The 17,512-nt window shown below is 41.0% G+C and overlaps 1 protein-coding gene and 1 long non-coding RNA gene across 3 annotated transcripts in view; one reads left to right on the top strand and one right to left on the bottom strand.

Moving 5' to 3' along the window:
- Positions 1-657: 657 nt before the first annotated feature.
- On the bottom strand, positions 658-9,768 carry LOC142099749 (serine/threonine-protein kinase pim-3-like). Of its 2 annotated transcripts, none has more exons than XM_075183593.1 (6): positions 9,515-9,768; positions 4,806-4,906; positions 4,395-4,445; positions 3,917-4,280; positions 3,580-3,756; positions 658-3,064 (listed from the first exon to the last, which is right to left on the bottom strand). In XM_075183593.1, the coding sequence occupies exons 1-6, from the start codon at positions 9,597-9,599 to the stop codon at positions 2,883-2,885; spliced, it is 960 nt and encodes a 319-aa protein (XP_075039694.1). In that variant the 5' UTR covers positions 9,600-9,768; the 3' UTR covers positions 658-2,882. The 2 variants fall into 2 exon arrangements, with proteins under 2 accessions (XP_075039694.1, XP_075039693.1); XM_075183592.1 differs by lacking the exon at positions 9,515-9,768 and adding an exon at positions 6,139-6,647.
- The window catches only part of LOC142099751 (uncharacterized), an 82,712-nt gene continuing 71,802 nt past the window's right edge, over positions 6,603-17,512 (top strand). The window contains exons 1-2 of the long non-coding RNA XR_012678602.1: positions 6,603-6,801; positions 7,750-7,900. This is a non-coding gene — a long non-coding RNA (uncharacterized LOC142099751). The remainder of the gene's footprint in view (positions 6,802-7,749; positions 7,901-17,512) is intronic.

Genomic DNA, 17,512 nt, shown 5'->3' with positions numbered 1-17,512 from the left:
TTCTGCTTTTTGAAGGGGCATCGTGTTACATTATGTAGATTTAATATTTGACACAAGTTCATTCACTTTAGATTGTATTTCCTCCCTTGTGTGGTGTAAATGGTTAAATAAAGTCCCTTGTACACTACAAGTAACCACTCTAATGAGAAACGATCCATACAGGACTCATTACAGAGCTATGCCTCTGGTTACCAATTCACTAGGAACTATACACATCTCTGAAACATGGCTCACAAATAAGTGATATGGTCACATCCAGTCTTGCACTAACAGTCACAATCTTTAACTTGAACCAATACCAGAATAGCGATCATTGCAACTTGCAGTCCGCGCTGTTTTGACGTTTATACATAAAACACTGAGTACCTATATTGGGTCTTGTATTCAATTCTCACCCAGGAAGACATCTATACAGAGCCCTTAATATTGTTCCCATGATTCACCGCACTGGTCAAAGACATACCGATGGGTTAATTGGCCCCGATATTTGTGCATCTCAAATAATGAAACTTAGAGTGCAAGCTTTGCTGTCACATGGACTTTAATGTTCTTTTTCACTTCACCTTTGTGATCGTTTCAGAATGTTCGGTTAATATCAACCACCTTTGTAACAGTTTTTAATCACCAACGAGAACAAGTGAATACAGACACGGGAAGTTCACGTAAAAATGTTTTATTAAAAAGAAATAGATACAATTAAACACTTAAATAAAACTGACCAAAAGAGGAAATAAAGAAAAATAAATCTGATGTTCAGGACGTAACAAAGATTTTGTTTTATAAATACAGTTCATATTCCAAAAACAAAACAAAAAACAAAGAAGTCTATATAAATAAATCAGCCTCACAAAAATAAGACAAACGAGGCGTGAGTTACATAGATTAAATTAAATAAATTAGGACATGACCAGTGAACACTGATGTACAGTATTGTACCCAATATAAACCTCTTTACTCAATTGGTGCCATAAAGACTAAAGACTAGTAAATGTTGTTGGGTTTTTTTTTGTTCAGTGTGGGAATGATTAGTAAGTTACTGGGTTTAGCGTTAGGATGTAAGACCTTCAGCCAATGGGACAACCCGACTTACAAACAAAAAACATACATAAAACTACATTTAAGATTCTTCTCCATTCGGCTCGTTTCCAAAACTTCTCAGGTGATCAGCAAATTGGCTTTCGAAAATTGCAGCCATACCTTATGAAGAGCAAATTGTAATTCTCTTATTTGGAGGTCTGCCAGCTGTAAACTCTTTAAACCAACAGAAGCTTATAGATAGAAACGTATACAGCCATCGTTCTTTATACCAGAGATGTTCTCTGCACAAAAGTGCATTAAAATGTATTCATAACATTTTATAAAACTACACTTTTTATAGATCATTTCAAGCCTCTGTTTTAAGCAGAGAATATAAAGACAGATCACTGTACTCGTTTCATCTCATGTTGCTGTCTGTGTGGCTTCTATAATGCAGAAGCTGGGAGAGCAACGCGTTTTACGTCCGTAGACGAATAATCCTTGCGTGCTTGGGAGACAGTCTCTTGGAAAACCAATCATTTTTCTGTCAATTCTGGTTCGTCTCCCAGACCAGTGCAAGAGTCCCTTGCCTCAATTATTTTAGGACACTGCTGATGAATGCCATATATAGTCTAATCATACTACGACGCAGTTATTTTTAAATCCAGCACTGGCAAAGCAAAGAACACAGAAAAAAATAAAATAAAATATCCCACAACTAAACTGTAAAAACAAAGTGTGTAGAATGTTCATTAACACTAATGTGTTTGAACGTTTAAGGCTGTGAAGACAAAGTTTACACAGATTGTTTCAGATGTAAAGAAAAAAAAAAAAAAATATTAAAAACAAAAAACTAAAAGATTGCAATGATACTTTGCATTGTAAACCAGCTTAAGGCTGTCATCAATATGCAAATGACTGACGAAATGTCCCGTTTGAAGTTTTGGGAATGCATTCCTGTGGAATACACGTTTGACCAGCACTCCTGGGTGATGCGGGTTCAGCCAGAAATACCTGTATTACAGCAGTTTCCCTGAGGTAAGCCTTTAACCCCTTCACTACTGATTCACGATACAGGTCCCATTTAGCAGCATGGAGGGTTAACTCTCAAATGTAAATAAAAATATAATAAATAATAAAAAAAAAAATCCCAAAAAAACAAAGCCGACCAACTGTTAAAACTATGGCACGTAGTATTCAGCCTGGTTTGTGAACACCGTTCTAAGACAGTTCTGGCCCTTTGTTATAGGATCCACTTAAGAGACCTCTAACCCGTTGTACTTTGCAATCATAGATGGCATCTACCACTAGCCCTGATCCGCTATTATAGCTAAAAGAACCAAGAAAAGGGGTTCATGAGTTAAACCACGATCTCAGCAAATGCTTTTCTTAGGGATAGAATATGTTCTTCATACCATATTAGTGTCACATACAGAATAGCTTCCATTATGAATGCTGTAAGTGGATGCACGCTCAAATTGAGCACATTTACAGATGTTTAGGCAAAGATACTGTAAACTGCAGCTAACGAACCAGAATACAGAGGATAACTACTTAAGCAAGATGCAGTATACGCTTGCTAGTGAAACCCTGCATGGCATCAGTGCCCATCTGCCCCCATCAAGTCTCTCTGGAAAGTGAGGGGTCTCTCGTTAAAGAGCCCACAGTCTCTGAGGTCACCACAATTCTATGCAAAGAAGTCCATTCTTAAGACCCCCGTGAGGTATGACTCTGGTGGGACAGCTCCTTCTGTCTCACTGGGGATCCAAGTTTGCAAACTGGACGCAGAGGCCCAACGCCAGCCCGTCCAACCCCGGGACTGGATCAGATTCTTCCCATCTCGCTCATTGAACGTCTCTATGAGATTAGAGGCTCTCCTGGCTTGTGCTGGTCGATTCTTGGTCCACCACCTTCCTTGACACTTTGTTATTGTCCTTTTGGTCTAGAAGGTTCTCCTGGGACATCCAGGGATGAGACAGGATCTGTTCTAGGGTTGGCCTGTCTGAGGACCTCTTGGACAGACACCACTCAATCAAATGCTGACATTCTGCAAATAAAAGAAAGCCAAGATCAGAATACAGAAGAAAACAGGTTTCACAACAAAGATTCTGCAAGTAACCTGCTTTTAGATCCCCCCTCCTCTAAATACTGGGAAGTAGTCCCAAAAAATACCATTCTTAGGATGTTAAAGTGCTTACGTCAGGTCAAATCTAAGCTATTAAGATTCTCTCCAGGTACATAGCTTCTCCCCATACATAATATCTCCTCTGGCTCGAAAAGTAGCGCCACTGATTCCGCAGCACTGTACAGAGAACTCATTCACATCAGTCCCTGCCCCATTGGAGCTTACAGTCTAAATGCCCTAATATACACAGACACCACCAATTGTAGTCTTGGACAAGGTCTAATCTAATAGAGGCCAGATCTATGACGCTAAAATATGGGTGGGAGACGCATTCTACAATGTTTCATCATCTAAGCGAAACGCGTGGTTAACCATTATTTCTAATCTACAGGTGCTTTGAAGGTTTTTATGTGTAGAAGGTTTCAGGGCGGTCTTACCTCTTGACACCCTGCAGCGATACTGGATCTTTCCCTTCAGAATTTCATCATCGTGTTCAAAGGGGATATCTCCGCACACCATGTCATATAGCAAGATGCCAAGGGACCACACTGTGGCAGAACGTCCATGGTACTTGTGGAACCTGACCCATTCTGGGGGGCTGTACACCCGTGTACCTATAGAAGACACAACGAGAAAATTTAGAAACAGAAAGGAGACCTTTATGCAACATATTTCACCAACGTAGACTTGGACAAGAAACTCTATATAGAGGTTGTCAGTAATGCTATATTGTAGAGAAGCGCTTTAAAAAGAATGTATGCAATTTAAACTAACCATCAAAGTCCGTGTAAACAGCATCCCGTAGTAAGGCACCAGAACCGAAATCTATGAGCTTGAGCTCGGCTGTCCTGAGGTCCACCAGAATATTCTCATCTTTGATGTCTCGGTGAACAACATCGCAGGCGTGACAGTGTCGTACAGCCTCCACAACTTGCCGGAAGAAGTTGGCCGCCAGGTCTTCGCTCAGAGCCCCCCGCTCGGTGATGAAATCAAACAGATCCTGCACGGGCTCCGGTCTCTCCATAACAATGATAAACCCATCAGGCCGCTCGTACCAGTCCAGGAGTCGGATCACTCCGCGGCAGCCGGTGGACACTTTCTTCAGAAGATAGATTTCTAAGGGTACCAACGTCCCGTTCTGTAATAAGGAAGAGCACAAACATTATTAGAGTGGTCCAATGCTAAGAAGTCATTACCAGAAAATCGTTAATAAAGAGAGAGACATTGGGAGTGTCGAGGAAAGAGCCCTTACCATGTGTTTCATCTCGCCGATTCGGTCCCGTGATACATGCTTGATTGCAACCTGCAATAAAGAACATAGCTTTTAAATACAGAGGCATAAGTAATATAGATAAATAGCAATCAAGTAATGATAATGTGCAATGCCTATAATAGTTTATCTGTCAAAGTAAAGCAACACTAGGAATCGGTAATTAACTTTATGTCAACAATGAATTAGCTACATGCACATTTGCCAGCTAGGTTTAACTTGCTAACATGGACTTGTTGATAGACTACAGTAATATAGTTGTAGGCTATAGATAAATAAACTTTAAAAGCTTCCAACATTTCAAACGTGTATGCATCACAAAATAGTTTAGTATAGTTAATTATTTAAAACTTAAAAAATAAAATAAAAATTAGAATAGATTCCACAACTTACAGGTAACTTATCAGCGAGTCTCACTCCTGAATAGACTGTTCCGAAACCACCAGTACCGATCACAGGCCCCACCTGGTAGCAGTTTTCGAATGGTTCTTTTACTGAAAGGAGATAAAACAAAATTAAGATTATCATCCAATTCTTAATGTCTAACTTTGAAGCAAATAAGACAAAAGTAATACCTGCAACTATATTCAAAGATGGTACAGTGATAATATCCATCTCTCTACAGTGGCTCATCTAGAAAGAGTGAGGACCAAACACTCCCCATCTTGTGTTATCAGCTCATGTTAAGTGATGATCTTAGAACAGGAGTCTCTTACTCATCACCAGAAACGTGTGCAGTGTGACTCATGATGCAGAGAAGCTTGTGCGTGTGTGTGATGTGTTTATTATTATGATCTGCACTAGATGCAGCCTGTGCATCATCCACAGCAGCAGCAGCATCTCCTGGAGAGCAGCAATATCTGGGAGACTCCCTGCAGTTAAGGCAAACCCCCTTCCCCAAGTACAGCTCTGCGGGTATCCCGAGGAAAACCCCTCCCTCAGGAGGAGACCACCCCACACCCACACTCCGTGCTGCACCAGCACGCACAGCTCATCTGCAAAGCGCCCCCCACCCACCCTGGGCTGATCAATGGCTGCAGGTACCACACGATCCCTGGAAGAGGGGCCGGCAATGCACATCCAGAGGGGACCATCTGTCCAGTGACCATACAGATCGATGCTGCTGATGAACACTAATATATATATATATATATATATATATATATATATATATATATATATATATATATACACACACACACACCTCAATCTACTCCTATACTGCAAACTGGCTCAATGCAGTAGGAGAAGCGATACCTACATCCTGTGATCACCGTGCATGCACTGATCTACTATACACACACCAGATGCTGGAACATCCAAAGGGTATGCACAGTGCAATGTATATGCTCATATCAAGGTCACATTAACCTGCTGCTAGATCACCCGCAGGTATCATACATGATGCTAAGCAGAGCGATGGACATCCAGAGCTGTGTACACCCGGGTGCTAATATGCAGACACTGTATCTTATGCATGCCGGCCAAACAGCACACTACCATGCCATTATATACTTAAAAATCTATGTAAGGGAATAGAGGCAGATCCATGGACTAATACACACCAATAGCAAAAATCACGTGCAGATATGATACAATGCAATTTATTTGGAATATATATATATATATATATATATATATATATATATATATATATATATATATATATATATATATATATATAGTGTGCATGCTGGCCACTAAAATGAGCATCCCCTCCATTTACCTTCTGTATCGTTCCCCTGCTCATCAGCCATAGGGAAGGAGGTAGGTGATGGAGAGGTAGGACCGCTAGGTAAATCCGAATTTCGGTAAAACCGCTTTAACCCCAGGTGATGCTCCGCAAAGTGCCCCTGTGTAGCCAGCAGCATGATGCCCGCGCTCAGCCGCACTGTCCCCAGTCGCACTCTGTCCCAGCCGCACACACCACGCGCTCAGCCGGCCGGTAGAACAACGAGCGAACTCCACGTGTGGGCAGAACGTTTAGAAATTGTATACTACTCCCTATGTTCCGGCGCCGGCCAATCAGCGAGCAGCCAACGTCCCGGGAAGGTGCAGCATTGACCAATGAAAACGCCTCCCGGGAGTCCTATTCCCGCGCCTAAGGGGGGCTGATTCCCTGGAGGGAGCCAATCAGCGGTCAGAACAGGCAACGTATTTAAATGCAAACTAAAGAGGGCGTGGCCCTGAGGCTCAGCCATTGTCCTCCCAGTTCCCACCTTCTCTGGGACCCAAAACACCACCAGGAGGTTCTCAAACAAACAATGTGAAGTAGTTTTTATGGCACCACGTGGTTGGGGTAGGAAATTTCCAGTGAAATCAATTAAGGCGCAATTACGTTGTGAATTGCTGGTTACTGGCATACAAAGCATGGGCACCCTGCACATGGGTAAGACAATGAGCTGTGATAGTTACAGGGCTGCATGTAAGATGGGGTTAATGTGCTCCCCCCCTCCCCTGCACATTCCTATAGGGTGGGGAGTGAGGTTTGGTTATGGCGCCAAATGTGGGAGCACATGAGGTGAATCACCACACACAGGAGAAGCAGCAGAGGGACTGGTCTTAGGAGGGCTGGGTGGTCTGCATGCAGAATGAACAGACTTGTGTTTATTTTTATATATATATATATATATATATATATATATATATATATATATATATATATATATATATATATATATAATGTATTGCTGGGGAAATTCTCATATGATTGCTGGAGCATCCCCAGTAAAAAGGTCAATTACAGGCATGACAGGTCATATTGGTTATTGATTTATTGGTAACATTTATTGCAAATGTTGTGTTGACTCTACTTCACTGGCTGCTGCTGCCAGAGGCCCCCAGGCCACTTGCCCTCCTCCTGGGACAATCCCATCGTGGGCTACTTTGGGCTGGTCACTGAGCTACCTACATTTTTTTGTTTTTGTTTAAAATGTTCCCAATAGGCTGCTAAGCTGAGCCCCCCCCTCTCCCCCCTCCTCCTGGGCTAACATTTGCTAACCAGCCCCTGGCTGCTGCAGCTGGTCACTGGTGCAACTAGTTAACCTAGTTAAAGTGGGGTTAGCTGTAGGCTACAGAAGTAGAACAAGCTTCTAGATTAAAAAGTATGTGCTTTATTTTTATTTAATACTTTAATGATCTGTAGCCACATATTAATATGCAATATTATAGAATATTTTATACCATTTTAAATGTACAGTTTTTTATATGGTACTTAGGGAAGGGATTTTCATTGATTATATATATATATATATATATATATATATATATATATATATATATATATATATATATATATATATAAATTTATTATCTAATTAGCCTTTTTTCTATGTAGGTCAACTGGAGTATTTTCCCCTACAGAGGCTGCATTCCATTGTGTATCTAATTTTAGAAAGAATTAAGCACTCCAGTTATCGAAACCAGCCTGGTGATCACCTAGACCAGTTAAAAAAAAAAAAAAAGAAGCAAACCAAACTGTAATTAAAGTAAGTATCAGATAGATGTTCCTTGTTTGTATTGTTAATTAGCTGTATAACCCTTCTGGCTGTACAGCCAATACCTTGTATAAGTTTGCTATGAACACCGCAGCCAGTAGGCGGCAGCCGTGAGCCCAATGTTGACATTTTTTCTGCCAGCTATCTCAGAGAGCTTCTATTAACCTCTTATGACGCTCTTGCATTGAGTCACTGATGCAGAATGCCCTATAATACCACTAAAGCTTCTACGCAGTTATAATACCTATTGGGTCGATCATCAAATTTTTTTTTGCATTATACCATGCTCAATAAAACAAAACAACAACAACACACCCAGCAATCTGCTGCTAATGTAATTTTAAAATGCACCAGAGAAGCCAATTTAACAGTACATTTTTTTATAAAAGCATTTAAATCACCCTGTCATCCACCTCCAAACAACTATGCAATAAACACATCAGCCAAGAGCCTATAAACACAGCATGTATCAATATGTGAATCTAGTCTACAGTCAATGGTTTGTTTATAATGATATAGGTCCATCTCCCTTCTCGATACTAGAAGAAACATGTTATGTAATATTGCATTTGGAAAGATAAGGGTTTGGCTTTGCAAAGCCCGGTGCGCTGCCTCAAGCTGATCATCTGCCATATTTATTTACCTATGGAGCCACTTAATGTTAATATAACACACAGTCGATATGTAAAGAAAAAATAGCAATTTTCAAATGCAACATTTTTTTTTCCCTTCTATATAAATTCACATTTCACATTGGAAAAGTCTAAACATGTCAACGGGTTAATATAGGATTGGATTGCAGCATGCTAAATATAGATTTGCACAGGTCTGCCCCATGTTATTTATAAGGCAGAGGTCAGTGTCCTACAGCCCGATTTATTTTGGATGTACAGTTGCATTTAAACGTGTGCACAGAGATGTCGTCAGTTGGCTTCGATTGCAAGCTCTTGCGTTCAGAATTTGATTTTTATGCACAGCATGAGGATTTATATAGCGATCAGGAACCGACACCACGACACGTCATCCATGTTATCTGCATGATTCAACGTTTACTGTAAGATCAGGGACCCCCCCCAGCCCGTGTCACCCGGGTAGGTGTGAGCCCTCTTTCTGTACTATGCTACAGTATGGGTTGGCGCTGCAGACATTAAAAGGATGCCGGTGCACTGTGTTATAATATCATTTCACACAGATGGCGTGTTTCCCTTTGCACAGATAGGCTTTCCCAGTGGTTACCTAACCCACCCCCCTCTCTCTCCAGCTTCTCTCATAGATGTTAAACTGCTGCTTGTGGCGGAGATCACATGAAGCTATCCTAGTATAATATTGATTTTAGGGCTGTCACAAGCTGTTCCCCCACAATTACCCTCTCAGTGCATGTGAAAACCCTGTTTTATGAGTCACAGTCTAATGCATAAATATTTATATCATTGACACATCATGTGTTCCCACAACCCAGCTGCACAGATCCTCTACAGTCACATGAAACAAAATAAATAAAAATAAATATTGATATATAATCGTAACATCTATGCAAGTAGCACTAACAGGATCACAGACAAGCAATGTTTCCTAACTGTCACAGTGTTGCAGATCGTTACGTACCAGCTGGAAGATCCTCTTTGGGGAATACAGAATTTAGGAGGTAATTGTGGATCTTCTGATGATAGATGACTTGTACCGTTGACATGGTGGCTGGATTAGCAGGGAGAACTGTGGATAAAGTGTGGCAATATTCTAGCCAGTCCTTACAATCCTTTCAGTAACACTTTAGAAGTCCCGGTTTGCTGGTTATAGTCCAAGCAGTGATCAGTCCTCAAAGATAGCAGCGTTCACATTGACTGAGACTCAAGGACTCTGCAACATGACACTGCTGACAGAGGCAAGGGGGGAGGGGACAGGGGAGGGTGAGTTTACACGCCCACCCACCCATCATACTTAGTGACTAAGTATGGAATTGCACGCTTTGAATGATACAACTAAAGCATTCTATTTTATTGCAAACCTGTGATTGTTCCAGCTGCATTGAGGATCTGCTGTGTTTACATCTATGGCAATCAGTTTGCTAGCATGTGAATGTTACATACGTCCTCTTTAGATGATAAACTGTGGTAGCAAAGGGCTTTCCTATTTCTTTCTTTTGCATATTTTCGTTCACTGGTGATTTTGTTGTGGCAGCTATATATATTTGAATTATATTCAACTCCTGTTGCAATGTGAACATATTTTGCAGTGGTGTACTATACTGAAATGCAAACAAGAAGCTTATAGATATGTACTGATATAAATAATTCAGCTCAGTTTGGTTGTATAATCCAGAAAATATGATTTATATTGTCCCAACCCTTAACCAAAATTTCATTGTAACACATATATTTAGGATGCATAGTGGTCTATGTTAGGAGTTGTGGGGGCATAGGCAGGTCCCCCAAAAAAGTGTCACAACAGAGTGCTGTTGGCATATAACAACTGGTATGGGTGGTCCAAAATGTGCCAAGTAAGCAGGCTTTTCCACATCTTAGTCCAGAAGATAAATACAGCTCTTTATATTTTTAAGGCATTGCTAAAAAGCACAGCATTCATAAGCATAATGAAATCTATTTAGTAAAAGTGCAAGCCAATCAATTAAAGTCATCTAAAGATGGTTTAGTTTATTTTTATTAACTGTTTTCTCCTCTCTCCCCCCCCCCCCCCCAGTGAGATGGTTTTGTTGTAATTTCTTTAATTTATAAGGCCCGTATTAGATATACTACTTGCAACCACTGTGTAAACACTATATCCTTGTGACCACATTAACCTCCCTACATGAGCGATACGACCGCAAGAGGTCAGTGGGGACAATCAGGAGAGGGCAGTTCAGGCTCCCTGGTAAAATTACCGCTTCTTCCTCTACTAACAATCGCTCAGTCTGTTCTCACTCGTAGGTTCTTGCAGGAGATGTGAATTCAGAGATCCCTAGTCTGCTTACACTGATTAAAGTGGGTAACAAACTCAATGAGAGCAGCTTTAGACATGCTGCATAGTAATCTTAATGTATATGTTTATTGAAATTTGCTTCCTGTATTCTCGCAAAGAAAAAAAACAAACAATTTATACATGTCAGGAAGATCTATTGCTCCATCCAAAGCTGGTTCAAGACTTTAATCACGGTGGTCCCTTTTCTATTCTTCTGTCTCAAAGTTGACTTATGTAGATAGGAGCCATTGCATTAATCAAGTTAAACTAGATAGGCTGTGTAGTATACATTGTATATATGTTTTAATATGTTACCAGTGATCTTTACTGTTAAACTGGCGAGCTAGGCGTACAGACGTTGGGACAACGCAGATCCTATATTTAGCTATTCACCCCCTACTAGCACCGATAAGTCAGGTTACCCCTGTCTACAGCTAAGACATGATTGCAGGTTAACGGTAGGCATTGTGGAGTTGGAGCTTATGAAAGAAGCTTATTGGACATTGGTGGTGACAACATGGAATCTCTGCCGTCCTACAACTAGTGGGAGGGTTTAATTTGGAAAATATTGTTCCTAGGTGAAATCCACCTTTAATAACCTCTTGGAAATAAGCACTACATTCACGTGTAGTTATTTAATTGCCTTCGGGGGCCATAACTTGAGCACGGCGGGTTGGAGAGCAGTGTGTACCTTCAGATGTCGACTCGGAACGGTGCCACCTTTTCAAACGGATTACAGAGAGCTGGCAATGTGTGATTATAGTAAATAAGGAGCTGCACAGACAGAACAAGCACAATTTTATACAGCTGTGTAGAGATGTCGGTGCATCTTCAGCCATGGATCCTTCAGAACGCTTGTAGAGTCATGTTCAGTAAGTCTTTAAAGGGCAATATGGTAATTAGTGAACCCCTGATAGTCAAGTATTTTGATTGTGCCGGGATTTCTACTTTTAGACACCCCCCCCCCCCTCTTTCTTTCTCTACTGCTCCCACCATATGTACTAGTTTGGTGGGGGACCACTGCTGTTACCTAACCACAGTTGCCAATCACTGGAGACATCACCATCATCCGCTATTTATATAGCGCTACTAATTCAGCAGCGCTGTACAGAGAACTCGCTCACATCAGTGCTTGCCCCATTGGAGCTTGCAATCTAAATTCCCAACATACACAGTCCAAGGTCAATTTTAATAGCAGCCAATTAACCTACAAGTGAGTTTTGGAGTGTCAGAGGAAACTGGAGCACCGGGAGGAAACACGCAAACACGGGGAAGACATACAAACTCCACACAGATAAGGTCATGGTCGGGAATCAAACGCATGACCCCAGCGCTGTGAGGCAGAAGTGCTAACCACTGAACCACCGTGCAGGATTCAGTAATTATGTAGGATGAATCCAGTCTAGGCTATTCAGCTATAGAGGGAGGTAGGCAGTGAATGCACCTGATTGGTTCTTTATCTTGTCCAATCAATTGTCTTATTCATCACACACCTCCACTCTGTGCCAGTTTGAATTGTTCCCAGTTTTCCCTGCCAAAATGAAAATTCCCCGCACCTCTTCTTGGTCCTGATTGATGGTGCTTCCGACCGTCGGGGGTAAACAATACATTTAGTGCATTAAACTATGTTTAATGGGTGTTTGTGAAAGGTAAGTTTTAAGTCATCCAACTATTATTAAAGAGAAAGGAATAACTCCTAACATTCCTGATTTGGAAATAGGGACAATCTGCGCCATCATCATCATCAGCGGCACATCTTGATCCCCAAATAAATCTGCGCCCCTAATTCACAATGCCGCGAAATCTGGACTGTACGGTTTAAATTGTCCCTGTTGGTGAGTATGGAAAGGTGACAGGCTACAAAAGTTTCTGAATTTTATTAAACTGCTTTTTAATTGTTTTTAGGTAATCCCCTTGGTATTTTCTGTGATTGCTATAAGTTATAGTAGAGTACAGCGCAGCAAATGCGTTGAGCGACCCTCCCCTCCTGCGGGGTAAATAGTTATAACGACACTTACAGTAATCTTTCCCCCCTCCCATGCCCCTGGTTCATATATAGGCAGAAAAGTACAATGTAGGGGTAGTGTCACCTAGAATGTACCATTCCTCATTTTTGCAATTCCTCAACCAGAGGGCTGATACTGCTTCAAAACAATGCCCTAGTTTCTGAGTGGCTTAGAGCCTTGGGCTTTGCATGCTAGTGTTGTAAAGGACTGATCTGTCTGATCGACAAGGATCAGCCTATCTGTTCCCTACGCAGTGCCTCGTGCCTCAGTGGCGTCACTAGTTTCTAGTGAATTGATAGGCTTTTTTGCTTTGTTAGAACATATCCCAGCATATACTGACATTGCATTTAGGTGCAAAATTTGTACTAAACCACAACAACCAATCAGACGCATGCGCTCTCTCTCTCATTTGCACTAGTCTGATAAAAAGCTAGTTTATGATTGGTTGCTGTGATTTTCATGTACGTTGTGCACCTAAATGCATTGTTAGCAAACCCTAACCCCTAAACCCTTTTTAAATACAGCATAGTGTTCTTAAATGTGACGGTGGTATCAGACAGGTGCTCACTGTTGCCTAATATCACTGCACTGCACTGGGTTCCGGCTGCAGTTATACGCTGCTCGCAAACAAATAAAAAGTTGTGTTTAATGTTTTTTTTGTCTCTGATGGTTAGATACTGTACCAATCAGAGGTAGGAGCTAATGTAGGTAAATCGTTTAAATTTGCCCCCGGACAAACCATGTTATGATGCAGACGATGTAAATGCAATTTTTTGGAGATTTAGGGGTGAATTCAATTAGCCGCAAAGTGTTTCGTGGGCATTCCGGAGACTCTTTCGTGATTTTAAGTTATTTTTGCTTATTTTTTCTCGCGCTGAAAACTGAGCGGATATTTTGACTGTAGTAACGCATAACACATTGCGTAACACATTTTAAATCTGTCCCCCACCTCACACTATGCTTTTTAACCTTCTAGCTTGATTTACTCCTAACTCTATATGAGGCCCTATATCTCCACACGAGCCTTGCGCTGCAGTTTCGTCTAACCTAGGCAATACTAATGTGAGGATTCACAATACTAGCTCCAGATGACAGCTGTCAGAAAGCAATAACGGTGAGGATTCACAACACTAGCTCCAAAGGACAGCTTAGAAAACATTTCACAATGACGGCTACAAACACCTTCTCTCAATTCCTGTAATCGGCACTCTGCTAAGAACAGCAATCTAGCTAGTCATCTCACCTGGACTACCGCACATCTTTTTCTACTCTGCAATTAGCCTTTCAATGAAAAGGTCACATCAATCGAAACATTTATCTTACCTGTTTGTAGTCTTTATAAATTTCCTCAGTTCTAGCAAAACTTTCCAGGAGCTACATTTTGTTTTTCCCTGCTTGTGCTTTGACGAAGACTTGTTTTATTGGACTGTACATAATTATTTTACCTTCTACAGTCCCTTGATTTCAGCGTGTACCTCACTACCAGTCCTCTCAGGACTAAACTGTTTGGCTGAATGTGGTGTGTCTCTGGTAGCTTCCCTAGCCAAATGGTTCTTTCCCGTGAGTTGTCAGTACAGTTAGCTAATTTGTGATAATAGAGCTACCTATGCAATGAACACTGACAAACCACTGAGGTTCTAGTGGAAATCCACTTCCAGAGAATTCTGTAGTCCAGGCAGATTTGTTTAGTTGACTGAATACAACTACAGAAAAGCATCTGTCTGTTCATTATATACAATTACAACTTCGCAGCACGCCTGTCATATCCATGAGCAATGAAATTAAATAAATATGCCAGAAGAATAGAATACGGGCAGCACGGTGGCTTTGTGGTTAGCACTTCTGCCTCACAGCACTGGGGTCATGAGTTCAATTCCCGACCATGGCCTTATCTGTGCGGAGTTTGTATGTTCACCCCGTGTTTGCATGGGTTTCCTCCGGGTGGTTTCCTCCCACACTCCGAAAACATACTGGTAGGTTAATTGGCTGCTATCAAATGGATCCTAGTCTGTGTGTGTGTGTGTATATTAGGGAATTTAGACTATAAGCCCCAATGGGGCAGGGACTGATGTGAGGGAATTCTCTGTACAGCGCTGCAGAATTAGTGGCGCTATATAAATAAATGGTGATGATGATTCTCTAAAGAAGGAACGAAAAGCTACAGTGATGACTTCTGCAGCTTCCACTAATAAAACGTGTGCAAAGTTTGATCCACACACAATGCCTAGCGACTACGACCTGTTTAATGCTATGTTTAAATATAACTTATTCATCGTTTTGATAGTGTCCCTTTAAGGCATTCTGTGAACTGTTTGTCAGCCCTTTATAGTATTGTGAAACCCTACAACGTGTAGGAGTTGCCTATCTCCTAGAGGATTGACATGTGACATTGCTGTGCTCATGCATCATGGGTCAGGCAACAAACTAGGGACCGTCCTTCTCAACTCGCGCAGCTTCCTCGTACAAAACCACTCTGCAATTATACTGAAGGCATAACATCGAAAAACCTATAAATGGCATTGGTTATTTTATTTAAAGAAGAGCAGAGCAAAACATGGCTTGGAAACATGACCTTGGATTGTTTACACGTGACGTCATTGGGAGACAGTAGAGGAGAGTTGTTCTATTGAGATCTGTGTCGGAAAGAATTCTCAATGACAATTCTGTGATGGCTAATTGTCACATTCCAAGCATAGCTTTTTTAGGTCCAAGTGCTAATGGGACTTTTGAGAAAAGACAGCATGCCTGTTGCCAAATATATTGGATCGCTTGTCTCCAGACCCTTGTAAGAAGTTGCGTTACATCCCCCACTTAATTCTGAACCTCTCCACTTTCACACAGTCTACACTCAATGCTAGTTAGCTTCCTGGTTTCTCAATTCACTCTAAATTGACACACAAATGAACTGCTTGCACTGAAATCTTCACTTTAACCCTAATAAACCGGCTTAGGCAACTGCAGTTCACAACGTCTGCTATAAACGCTTTTCTGTGCAAAAGGGATTTCTAATTTTAGATGCAGTTTTATTAGGGAACTGAGCTAGTGTTTACGGCAATTACCTTGCTATTTAAGACTTTCACAGAAAAGAGAAAAAAAACGGACGTTATCACCGGTCAAATGATATTGCAGTTTCCATGCTGGTAAATGAAGAGGAAGTAATCATTTCCTATGTACTGTTTTGTTTTTGTTTATTTTAATCAAATTTACTGCTTCTCGCTGTCAAAATATAATCACCACTGGAAGAATGTTAAAGATTTGACATTTTAGTTTCCTTCTGTGTGTGCTAAGTAATCCCAGTCAGGACAATGTAAATAAGTTGACTTTTAAATATCCTAAGAATCTTTAAAGTGTCACCTGTCACTATGCTTTTGCTGTGAAATAATTTTAAGGTGTTTAATTTCTGGGCAAAATTTCACGTATCACATGTTTTGCAGAGACCTCCCAGACCTTCTACTCCTCTGCTGTGGCATGATTTAATGTGGGGTCCATCTGTAGACAGGAAGGAGGGAACCCCACCGAACAAGGAAGTTTAACTTTCTTTAGTTAAGGAACTCAGTATATCACAGAAGCATAAAACAAGATGGTAGCACATTCGCTTCCCAGATCCAAGATCGTAGTCTTAGTCCTGTGCTTACCAAATCTCACAATAACAAGGGGTTACAAAGGGTGCCCACATTTTTTCTTTTCATTTTGCGTTTCCTGCTGTCAAACTTTGCCCCCGTGTTTATTGGCCCACTCTCTTCTGTTCAGAGACAATCAGCAAAGTGATGAAACGACTTCATACCAATCCTGCAAAACAAAACAGACCTGTGTTATTACAGCGGGGAGATTTCCTCAGAACTGATTTCTCAGTGTTTGTTCATGAATAGCAGTCATTTGTTTACTTGTTCTTATCATAACACAGGCCTTGTGTTTCTGTAGGGGCCAGTGGTCGGAGAGGAAGTTGGGGGGGCGGGTGTAGTATCTATTGTATCTTTGACCAGTTTAAACTGTTGGATTAAAAAAAAAAGCAAGTAGCATCTCAATAAGCTTATTGTACGCACATTCTTGTGAGTCATCCATCTTTATGATTTTCCTTTTCATATTTTCAGTTTAATTGTAAAGTGAAATTTGCACTGTCTCCAGGTCAGTATATAGGTTTTTTTTTTTTGAGCGCAAGTAATGTCCAACATGCATCCTACTAACCGTTTTGTTTGCTTTGGTGCCAAACCAATATAAGAAATGGCGAGTCCAAAACGATATTAAATATTTTTATTGCATAGAATGTTTGGTGACTCTTTAATTCAGCAGTATATTAAAGAAAAACTGCTTTCGCTGGAAACAGATGCAGCAAGTTTGCCGCTTGGCACGAGAGCCGGGCAAGTGGATCACTGTAAGGATTAGATCACCTTGAAAGTCAGCGAGACCTGGCGGAAAGTGACCGCTCACAATGATCTATAACCGTCAACTTCTGACCGTATTAATAAACATCTTTATAAAAAGATGTCCCCTGCCACTCTAGCTTAGAGGGAGATGAATCACAGGGTGATTCCAAAAAATGGGTTCATCTTAACTATATTTTGATGTTTTATTTGACAACAATGTAGTACTGTCTGCCTTCGCAACTTGTACTCTCTGCCTTTCCGATGTTCTGGCCTTCGGG

The sequence above is a fragment of the Mixophyes fleayi genome, chromosome 8 (assembly GCF_038048845.1).
Source record: "Mixophyes fleayi isolate aMixFle1 chromosome 8, aMixFle1.hap1, whole genome shotgun sequence".
NCBI classification, from domain to species: domain Eukaryota; kingdom Metazoa; phylum Chordata; class Amphibia; order Anura; family Limnodynastidae; genus Mixophyes; species Mixophyes fleayi.
This window is presented reverse-complemented; position numbering and strand designations above follow the sequence as displayed.